The sequence below is a fragment of the Eupeodes corollae genome, chromosome 1 (assembly GCF_945859685.1).
Source record: "Eupeodes corollae chromosome 1, idEupCoro1.1, whole genome shotgun sequence".
In the NCBI taxonomy this organism is placed as follows: Eukaryota; Metazoa; Arthropoda; class Insecta; order Diptera; family Syrphidae; genus Eupeodes; species Eupeodes corollae.
Window position 1 is genome coordinate 131,811,110 of NC_079147.1, and position 12,259 is coordinate 131,823,368.

Here is a 12,259-nt window from a genome sequence, read left to right on the forward strand (position 1 = left end):
GACCAAGTCAATCTTTAAGGACTTGCGAAAACATTGAAGTAGTTAAAGAGAGTTTAGTGAAAATTCACGACTTTCGATATGGAAAAGGGAAGCCTGCCTTACTGAGACTTCTAAGAGAGATTATTCATGAAATAAAAAAAAACGGATTTGAAGTTCTATCAATTTAAAATTCATATTGTTAGAAATTCAAAAAAAAACAAATCTGTTTCACCCAAACATTCAAGTTAATAAACAAAACTGCCGTTACTGGATTTCAAGAACCCATAACCCTCGATTAAAACACCAAAAGTAATTGCATTGTAGCAGAGTAACTTTTTGGTTCGAACCTGCAAGCTCATCCAGCGTTTTCATGGTACACGTGGTTCCAACAGAATGTTGCGACCTCACAGGAGCTACAGATTCGATAAATTCATCGACGATGGAAAACATTTGGATGACATATGTAATGTTCAAAAATTGAAAGCCGCATTATTAGTCTGTCGTTTAATACTTCAAATAAAACAACATATCAAAAAGATTTTTTCAATTTATTTTTGAAAATATAAATCTGCCGTCAGATAATCTCTAGAAAATTCTTAAGCGCAAAGAACTTCATTAATACCCCTATTACTATTGGCGAGTCGAATGAATAAACGTGTTTGAAATTTGTATTACCGTTTGCGAATTGAGAGCCGTTGATTCGACTTAAATGTCATACATTTTTCGAAGATTGATATCACTCTATTGTCGTTATCGAATGTTCGTTAATTTTGAAGTTATTCTTGTTATTATTTTTCGAACGTTCATATTGTGTGAGAAAAGGTCGAACCTTATGAAAAAGAAAAGTCGGAAAATAAAACATTAATTTCTATTATAAAATAACATGAATCAATGCATTTTTATTCAGCTGCAAGAGATCTAATAAAAATCAGTACAAACGGTTAGTCGAACTGATGGAATCGTACCCGAATATAGTTTGGGGTCTTGGAGAGTTTAATTCTTCAAAAATAAAACCAAAAGGAATATTGGGACCAATTTTCTACAACCCTCAACTCACTTCGGTCACCTACTCGCGATGGAAAAGAAAAATTATTGAACGACGAAATAAAAATATAAATACGACCAAGGAAAATTGAACGTTCTCCTCTTTGGTACCACGTTTCAAGAACTGACTTAAGATTACTGGAGTTCCATTCAAAAGAATCATGGGCTTATCCAGGATATCTCAAAAAGAGATTTTAGACGCAACAGTGGGTGGAACAATGCGCTGATTACAATCATAAAATTTCTTGAATTGATTATTTGGTCCCTTGACTGAAGATTCTTTGATTTTAAAAATGTTCATTTATGAGAATGATTTTATAAACAATACCTATTTGTTTTCATGTTATTGCTGAATTGATTCCAATGATTAAAAGTTATCCAAATTAAGGTTCTGAAAAGTTCAATATGTATGTAAAATAAATACCAACAAAATTTTGTATATAAGTTTGTTCTTTTTATTTATAAAATTTTCAATTTTTTTAAAGTTTCAAGAATTTTCGAAAACACATCGTATACAATTCAATTTACTTAAGTCAACTTTCAGACTCGTAGATGTGGTAGAATCAATTGTAAATAAAGATTTTTTTCCACGTTTTAGTCAAACATTCCCGTTTAACGTTTTTTAATCCTTCAAGAATCCGCTCATTTGGTGAAAACTGCTTCATTGTCAGTATTATTTCAACAACAAAACTTTTTAGCTGACAACGTAACTAGCAGCTTTTTTAAATTTGTTTACGAAGAATCAGTAGCCACATTGTTCTTCAATTGTCGATTCACCATGGTCGCCAAACACTTGAAGATTCACTTGGAGTTGGGCTGCAACTACCACTATCACTGCTGCATTCCGATGGAGGTGGTGTTATAGCCAAAAGATTATGGTTGCCCTCTTGCTCGTAAAACCCCCCAGAAAGAGAGCTTGGTGTCACGAGTGGAAACAAAGGGGTGGTTGGTGAATTATTTGTTACAGGAACAGTTGGCACAATAACTTGTAAATAGTTGAGACGATGTCCAAGATGACTCATAAGTTGAGTTCCCAAATCCACACTTACTCCTGGTACTGTGGCTAAGGTTTTCGAAACCTCGTTTGCTGCATGCACGTATCCAGCGCGAAAACTTTCTGCAATTGTCACTTTTGAGTCATGGATACCGGCAATAACACCTCCAAGACGTAATTGTTTTTGCGCACGTAGCTTCTTCATATGTTCTACAGTCAATTCGAGGATGTCAGCCTTTTCCAACCGGGTTATGTGTTCTCCTTCCTGAGTAAGGCACTCCACCATAATGTCTTTTAATTCATCCAAACACTTATTAATCCTTGCACGACGCTTGCGTTCCAGCATTGGTTTCATAACTTTGCGGTATTGATAGGTCTTTGACATTTCCATCTCGAGAACCATTACTTTTTATTTCACTTCTTTAAAATATATAAAAATCACAAAATACAAAATAAAATAGAAGTGATCTTCACACTGCAACGACTTTGGTATGAATGACTCGACTTGCCGACTATACGATCACTTATAAAGGCTTTTTTCTTGTCGTTCCCCTCACCATAACCGGCTTACTTCATCGAGATTTAATGTTGCGATCGTGTTGGTTGTTGCCTTGCCTGCCGATCATCGCCGCCGGTCGCGTCGTTTACTCACATAAAATAATAAAGCAGCTCACAGAGATTGTTATACCGTGGGAAACTATTCCGGAGTCGATTTCTCACAGTCTTCACTGAGTGCGCACATGCCTGTGCCTCTCCATATAACAAGACGTGTTTTTTATAAAGTGGTTCATCTCCCCTACGTCTTGGCCCTCGCTGACGTCTTAGTTGATTTCTTTCGTTGTGTCTTACTTCTTCTTCCATCGTTTTCTTTCTTCTTCGAATAATGCTATGATTCAATTGTGTGCTTGTGCAGAATAAGAGAAGAGCCCGCTTTTGTTGTACTCGCACCCGTACCCGTGCTATGTTATGGGAACCCTCTGGCCCCGCGTTATGCTGCTCCTGATCCCGTTGCTGCTGCGTGCCGCCACCGATAATTGTTTGTCGTAGTCATCGTATCGACGATGCGGCATAGTCTTCACTCGTTGATCATTTTGATCTTCGTCATAGTTTCGTGCGACCTTAAGTACGGGCTAAAAGAGGTCTGGGGTTTTGTTTAAGTCCGATGCCTTGCCTGCACAGCGCATGGGTAAATGCTATTCTATCAAGTAGTACGAACAACGAATGTAAGATTATCTTTAATAGAACTTTGATTGAAATTGTCCAGTCAGGGGGGATTGGACTGTACAGGGACGCGCCGCGCGCCGTGGCAGCGGGTGCTCAGAATTACACTGACGGTATACGTACGAGTATTTTATTTCTGCGATGACGAAGGAGACGACGACGATTGGTGTTTCTTCTTGTTTGAATTGCGCACGATCACTTGCTTGATCGCATTCAGACTTGTGGTGGCGCATTTAAGTTTATGAGCTTTGGAATGTGCCAAGTAAAACTACTGTGCTTAGTAACTCTAAGGTTTGATGGTGGATGGTGGCTTGAGGTGGGTGAGATGATAACATCTTATTCTTTTTATACGTGTGCGGTATGTGCACATGTAGGTGATAATAATGAGTATGACTTGATGCCTAAAAATATGAAACTTCTTCTTTTTCAGTGTAGGTTTTGAATATTTTTATTGCGTAGTACTAATATAAAACTAACATACCTAATGCCATATCAAGCTAAAAAGATCTTTTAGGGTGATGTACTTACTCAGATGATTTTTTGAAAACCTAATTTTATTGCGCTCTATATTAATAGAAAGAATTTATCAGGGGGAAGTTTTTTCCTGTTAATGCGTTCTTAATTCGCACGCTTTAGGTTAATGGGTAAGATACCTACATTTGAATAATTTATGCAAGAAAAATCGATTGAAATGCAAACCAGTTAGATCGGAAGTCACTATATTAATACTGGTTTTTACAGTTCTTTTTGCTTTATTGGCTTAAAATAACAAACTTAATAAAATTTAAAATTAAATTATTTTCATAAGACAAATAGAAGCACTTAAACTAATGCAATGCAATAAAGTAATTGGATGTTTAACATAGTCTTTAACCTTTGCTTTTTGGATAGCTTAATGCAATATGTACTTTAGGTATTAGTAGTCATATATTTACATTTTTATCTGTCATTTAAAAATACGTATGTACATACATATGTTTTAACTATTGTTAAGAAGTTTATTTATTTATAATTCGTTAAATGCTAACATGGACAATACTTATAAATAAATGCTTAAAAACAGCATTACATCTAATTTTAATCTAAACTGATATGAAAGATTGTTTTGAGCTTGAAATCCTTAAAACTGTCATTTGGTGAAGTAACAAGAAAATAAAATGTATTTAATATTTCAATTAAGAGGGCTTTGAGCACCATACCCCATAGTTCCATCTGCTTAACATTGTATTTTAAGTGGTCTTTGGAATTATATGCTCGATTGACTAAAGCTAAAGTTGAAACGAATAAGAACCGATGGGGAAGATACTGTTTCATTTATTATTGCTAAAACGTCTTTGTCAATGAAGGTTAATTAATAAGAGTGAGCTTTTCTGAATAAGAGGGCAGAACATTTCTATTAAACAAAGGAAGGTGATTGTTGACTGTCAGAATAATCGAATGTGATCTGTGCAAGGTGATAGTCAAATTGATACCCAAAAAGCTGCCACTAGAAAAATTTGATAGTCATTTTCCTAAAAATATGTTTTTTCTGAATAGAGCTACCAGACGCTTACAAAAAGCGAATGAAAAATTAGTTAACTTACCCGTTTTAGGTACAAAAAAAAAATTCTTCTGACCGACGAAGCTTACGTAATCCGAAAAAAAACACTCAAAAAGTAAGAATGTTATCTAAAGACAGCCAATTTGATACTTTTATTTAGATATTTTATATAAGTCAACAATGAATTGTGACAATTATAATCTGAAATTATCAGTGATAGTGATAGTCAATTTGACTATCAACAATTTGATAGTCAATTATCACCTTAGCTGATTCCACCCCTGTTTTCACAAATAAAAAGTAGCTTGAGAACATAAGGATTACGAAAATCGCGACCAAATCTCTTAATAAAGCCAAGAACTCTATTTGCTTTTTTAATCAACAAAGCTGAAAATGTAAGTTTCGAGTCTTTAACTACACCTACATACATACATAAGTTAGAAAAACAAATACTTTACTTAAGGAACAATAATCAAAAATGTAATCAAAAACAATTGAAATTTTCTTTCGTGTAAAACTCATGTTTTTAGATCTGTCAACGAGACAATTTTTATTATTTTGTTAGTCTTCTTGTAAAAGTAAGCAGTCAGATGGATCTGTATCTTTTTAGTGAAGACTTATGAATTATTTTCTTAGACTTGATGCAATTTGATTTACCAATCTCCAAATAATTGATTTTGATAAGGTGATAATTGACTATCATATTTTTGAAAGTCAAATTAACTATCATTTTCATTTCGTCTGTGTAAGATGATTCACTCAATTCAATTTAATTGAGCAATTTCTGATTGGAATTGTCAAAAGTCATTGTTGCCATGGTGAGATTTCAAATTGATTCCTATAAAATATCTAAATAAAAGTAATTTGATACTTTTTGTTTTAATAACATTCTTACTTTTCTTGTTTTTGTTTTCGAATGTCGTGGGCTTTGTCAGTCACAATCACAAGAGTGTGTTTTTTTTTGCAAAAAAAGCTAACGAAGAAAATGTTCCAGTCGTTTTTGTAGGATTATATTCGGAAAAAACACATTTCCTTGAAAATGACTATAACATTTTTGTTGTGACACGTTTTTAGGTATCAATTTGACTTTCCCCGATCATTTTCATTGTCATTTATAAACAATCACCTTAGCCGATTCCAACCCTGAGCTCTATTCTGGAATCGAAATTCCCAACTGTTGGCTGGCCCATTCCATCCACTGCTCTTATAAGAATCATTGTGCAGATGTCATGTGGATTAAGCAAATTAACAAAAGTTAAAGTAGCCATTTCGTCATTTTAACTTAAGCAAATTGTTCAAAGATAGTTAGATGTTAAAATCGTTCAAAATTAGGTAAATCATCTTGTACGCTTAAAAAATTGCTAACAACAGCTTTAACATTTTGCTAAATCGTTTACAATTTTGCTCCAAAGCATGTTTTTTTTGGTAAGGGTCTGTCATCGGCTAATGTTATAGACCAGCGGTTTCCAATCTTTTTTGGTCGCGGAGCACTTTTTGCGTGAAAAATTTCACGCGGAGCACTTTAATGCGCATATGCCATTTTTCATAGTTAAATGTAGTAAATATCTTTTTTTTGTAATTTCGTTTATTTTATTGAATTCAGGAAACAGTTTCTAGAACGAAAAACACAAGAACAATGTTAACTTAACTTAATAAGGAATTATATAATTATATTTTATGAATTATAATTACATATACGGAGTTTCTTTTAAGTGGGAATAATGTGCCTGCAAATTTTTGCATAAAGCTAAATTATGTGGTTGAATTTGGACTACTGCAACCGAGACGGGATCTAAATTTTGTTTTGGTTCCAGCATATGCAGAGAACCCTGATTCGCACATGTATGTTGTTGCAAACGGCAGAAGAATTATTTTAGCTTTCTCTGGCAGTAAACTGAACTCCTCGTCTTTCAACTTAAACCAGAATTCTGATAAAGACTTCTTTGTTGCAAAAAGTTCTTTTATAGAAGAATCCGATGTCAGGTCGGTCAAGCACTCATATTGCAGCGGTGTAAGGGAAGGTGGGTTTTCCAATACCCATACGTTTTCCATAATGTTCAGGTGGAATTCGTCTGGAAGATAGTGGAGGAAGCTATCCAGCAAACCTACAAGGTGGATATGACACCCATTTAAAATATCATCGGGAATTTCTCTAGGCTGTCTAAGCTGTCTAGGTTTCGTTTTTTTTTATAGATTCAACCCAAAACTAGATTTTATTTTTTACTGTTTCTGTTTTGTCACTGGCATCGAAAACAGTTATTGCCTTTCCCTAAAGTGATACACTCAAATCTTTTTTTTTACGCCAAAGACAGATACGCCAATTTCAATAACCAACGCTCATTACACAACATGTCCCCCAAAACAAAGTTGTCGTCAATGAGGAAGGTTCTAACTTCAGCTCTCGTTTCGAAAAGCTGCGTCAGAATTTTTTCGCGAGAAAGCAACCTTACTTCCGTGTGAAGAAGTAAAGACGTACGTAGACTACCATCTTCACTGTCATCACACAATACTTTTAAAAACCTTATATTCTTTGACCGTGATTAAATAAAGTTGATTATTTTCACGCTTTCGTCCAACGTCTGCAGAAGAGCAGACCTTCTTGAAAGGACTGTAGATATTGGTACCGCACAAATACTATTAAAATAGCCAAACCCTGCAACATACATACGTTTATTCATCCATTTGCATCAAATTTTGTCTTTTGCTAAGTTTTCGATTCGTCTTGATATTGTGTTTGACGAAGGAACGAAGGAACGGAGTCAACTTATTTTTTGCCTTTTCACACAACAAACATTCAACAATGTCTTTAACACATGGCTTTATTAAGTTTTCAGCAATGGTATGGGCTTCACCAGTTTGAGCTATTCGGAACTTACCAAGTAGGACGCCATCAACTCATTTTCGTTCACTGTCTTTGAGTGATAAATAATAATGGTTTGAGATTTAGTAAGTTCAGCCATCAGTTCAGAAATCAGTCGGGTAGCTTTTGCAATCGGGATGAATCCTTGCAAAGTGACGTTTAAGTTTTGAATGAAACATAGCAATTTTGTCACTTGTCTCAGCAAATCCTAAATTTAAATATGATTCGTGGTACTTCCTTTTGACTGATATTTTTTTGTAGCATTGATTACCGTAGAAATAGTACTAGACAAATCGTCAAGCTCAAACGCCGCTGTCTCTATCGCGTCATTTTCCTTCGCACTAAATTAAGTATACATATGTTAAACCGAAAATGCAAAAACAAAATAAAATCATTGAAATCATTTTGTGCGGTTAAATGCTTAAAAAGCAGAAGTCATTAACCTGGGATTACTTCCTTTAATTGTTTGAAATTTGTTTGAATTTCCTGCTGCTGCGATCAAAATTACAAGATGAGAAGCCAGAATTAGCTAGTTACTAGTGCGTCGAATTTTTATATTTGTTCAAATATGTATTTCTGCGGAGCACTTGGATATTCTTTGCGGAGCACTTAGTGCTCCGCGGAGCACACTTTGGGAAACCCGGTTATAGACACTGTTACAACACAATAATGGAATTCATAAATTAATGTGTTTACCCTTTATTCTGACATATTTAGGTTTATTTCGAAAGAAATTAAGTTTTTTACAAGATACGAGTGAAACTAAATTAAAGCCGTTTAAAGAAGCTTTATATTGATGCTAAAAATGTTTCGCTGATTTTTTAAATTTATATGCCTACAAAAGGCTGCACTTTCAAGACCTTATACCCGGATATTTTAAAATTGGTGTCACGTAGAGGAAACATAACAAAAGATGAATTATAATAACGTTTACTCTTTTACTAGGTACCTCTTCTATTTCGCATGAAACACAAAAATATTTTAGATATTCCATGACCTATTTTGAATGACTTTTATTCTAAGGTAAACATAACCTTTAATAGGATATCAATTTTGTCTGGGTACACTCTTGGTCAGAAATGATCAGCTGTACCTTTTATAAAATATGTATGCTTGATGTTTGCTACTTTATATTTGCAGCAGCTCCAATAGATTGGCTCATTAATAATTTTCTATTTTAGACCATCAGTCTCAATATCATGACTCGCTCGACGAGCAGAAGAAAAGAATGAAGTCGGTCACACACTATCTACGAGTATATACGTAAATCCGATCCAAAACGCGTTGCTGAATTAATTTATCATCACCGCAATCGAATAATAAAACGAGTCTGCTCCGCATGTTAGCTTATACCTCTTCGTGCCCGCCCTTCCCCGAATAAACACTCACTCGAACAATAATCATACAACGCGATCTCGCGCGCGCGTTCAGACCGTGGGAAACAAACTCGTGCCGAGCAGTTAAAGTTGGGTTTGGATTATTTATTTTTGTTCGTTCCATTGCAATCTTTCTCGTTATTTGTAGCTTGTTGTTGCTGACATCGTGGCTTTGTGGCTGCTTTTTCATATGTATTTGTACATACTTATTTATATAATTTATCCCTCTCTGCATCCCCATTTCCGCCGCATGGATCAGTGATCTGTTGATCTTTAATGTGAAGATTAGGACAAGGCATTCGTTGTCGTCGTTTTCTGTTGCTGTCGGTTAATTTGTGATGCTGAGAAATGTTGACGAAGATTGTGAAAATGGCTCGTGTGGTCTCTGGTCGTGGCGCGGTGGTGGCGTGGCGGTGGTGGTGCGCAACGTGCCGGTAGCTGGGGTAGCGGAGTGGGTGTGGTTGTTTTTTGTTAATAATAATACATACAACTCACTCTAGTACGGACACAGCGCCAGTTGACATTTTGTCCGTTGGCATTCGTTGTCAATGACTCATTGTCAGACAAATACAGCTAGTATGTTCTTTTCTTATAAGCTTCTTATAATCTTTCATATAATGGCGATTTTGATCAATTGACTGAAATATCAATAAACGCTCAAGAAGAGAGGATTTAATGAAATTGGTTTTATTGTTACTTTTATTACTATTAATGACATCCACGTGTTTATGAGAAGTTTAAGGGAAGATTTATGGATTTTGCAATGTATTATTTGAAGTGATAATCCGGGTCGATTTGCATAAAAGTTGAATAAGTTAAACTTTTACAGAAAAACTTTCTAAGCACTGTAATTTTGTACGTGTTTTTAAAAAGTAGATATACATATTATTATTTACCTCCTTTTTTTCAACAAAGTCAAGTTGTAAATGTTTTGGTTGTGAATATTTCAATTTTGTTATAGTTGTACCCATAGACATTTATTTTAATTGATATACAGGGTGTCCCGTAAAGGATAGTCCAAATTGAATACAATAATAGGCCAGGAGCCCTACTCTGTAATGCGTTTCGAAAGCCAATCTGATTCGAATCTGATATTAAGTTCGTTAATGACTTCGTACTTTGTAAAATGTTCGAATCAAATAAAACAACATCTAGTCCTTTTTCGATTTATGGAATAGATTTTGCCGAGTTTCGAAGTATTTCTTATGAGATTTGTCAAATAAAAAAAATCAAAACAAATAACAAAGAAGACAAGGAAAAAATTAAAATTACATTCAGTCATTAAAATTTATCGTAATGACTTTTTTTTACAAATCACTGAGTTGCAATTGCCACATCTCTCTTTAAATTCAAGCTTAGAAAGTTTAAGCTGATTTTTTTCATAGTCATTTTGTTTTTGTGTTGAAATTTGTATTATGCAAAGGTATACTTTTTTCCTTCAAGTCATACGAATTCCACCATAATTTCAAATTGCTTTTGTTTGGTATGCACATGATTCGCTGTAATGGAATTTATTTGCTTAAATTTTGAATAAAATTATTATTTCCTTGTCTATATTTTATCTATTTCACACAACTTTACACAATTTTCCTTTTGTGTCCTTTGAAAACGACCTTAGAATTGCAATTCGTTACCTCTCTTGGTGTAGAAACAAAATTTTCGTTTTCGAACGCTAATGACATTCGGAAACGCATTGCTAGGTACGAAAAATCCAAATAAGGATTTGTCTTTCCATAAATACTAGATTTCTTATCCGCATTAGAAATAGAGAGTACAAAATATTCGTTTTCGAAAAGATTTGCTTTCGAAACGCAGTACAAAGTAGGGCCCAGGTCATGACCTTTCGAATTTGGTAACTTGTTTATCCTGAATCAAAGCGGTTTCCGAATAACGGATGTATATTGCACGAACAACTATCTTCAACCACTCTTTAGTTTACCTCTTCCATAATTGGGTTTTTACTTGTTTCATTTTTACATTTATAGTTATTAATCAGTAATGAGACTTTTTTGCACATTCAAATAATTTAGATTTTTGTACACCATTTTTAAAACTGTTTACATGAAATCATAGTTCTATCAAAATTATTTTTGTACATCAATCTTTGAAAGAGCGCCCGAACAAGTGCAAAAAAAATCGTTTGACTCAATACGTTTCTGTAGTTCACTTATTTTAAAAATGTGGTTATCATAGACAAATGGAAAATTGGACCACCACGCCCAATCCACCGGTCATGGTAAGATTTTCGGATTTTCCAATTGCCAACTATGGAGGTTATGCAATTTGACAAATCTACTTTGGAAGACGACTCAGTGGATAACAATATTTAGTTGCAAATATTAAATCCTCTTTGTTTTTTTCAGACCATATCGCGATCGTCTGACAAAATTCAACATTTTGTAAGTAGAGTTTGAACTCGTTGCGAATAAATTAATTTAATTAGTTTAATTAGTTTTGAACATTAGAATGTTGGGTGAGTTCAGGGTGGATTTTAGCAACATTCGTGGTCTAAGAAAGAACTTCTATGCCACATATGTCCACACTGCATCAAACAGGCCATCTGTTTTGGTATTGGGTGAAACTCAAATAGGTGAAGATTCCGATCATTCAGAATTTAATCTAAATGGGTATAACTTAGTGCCATTATTTTTTCCTCATCATGGATTAGCCGTGTATATAAGAAATGATGTGGCGTACCAACTCCAGCCACAATATGGTTTGTGCTCTAACACAAACTTCAATTTCATGTGGTTAAAATTTACGGTAAATAAGCGCATCATCCTCACATGTCTTTTATATCGAAGTCCAAATATGGACAGAAATTCAACTTTTAACGAATTTGATGCTGTGTCTGACTCCATTCAAAGAATTGTTGCCCATTATCCTAACACTGAAATCGTCATTGCGGGCAATTTCAATGTACACAATTCTTCTTCTGATCTGGCTATAATCTACAAAGCTTTTATGAGTCCAAAGCTTGAATATAATTCGCATATCTGGGCAGGTGCCCCCAAAACAATTTTAAATCTCTTGGAAAGAATTCAAAAATGGGCTTTAAAAATGATAGGCGACAGAACTATAATCGAAACATTTACATTGCTAGAACACCGTCGCAATGTCTCATGTCTTTCGTTATTTTATAGTTATTTTACAAACAATGTTTTGTCGAATTAGCCAGTTGCTTTCCACCCCTTAAACAATTCAGCCGTAATACTTATACTCGCACTTCTAGGAATGCTCATCAG

The 12,259-nt window shown here is 34.5% G+C and overlaps 1 protein-coding gene across 1 annotated transcript; it reads right to left on the minus strand.

Annotated features, from left to right (window-relative positions):
- Positions 1–1,458: 1,458 nt before the first annotated feature.
- LOC129942183 (enhancer of split mbeta protein) lies at positions 1,459–3,305 on the minus strand. Its single transcript, XM_056051021.1, has one exon. The coding sequence runs from the start codon at positions 2,418–2,420 to the stop codon at positions 1,797–1,799; it is 624 nt and encodes a 207-aa protein (XP_055906996.1). The 5' UTR covers positions 2,421–3,305; the 3' UTR covers positions 1,459–1,796.
- Positions 3,306–12,259: the final 8,954 nt, after the last annotated feature.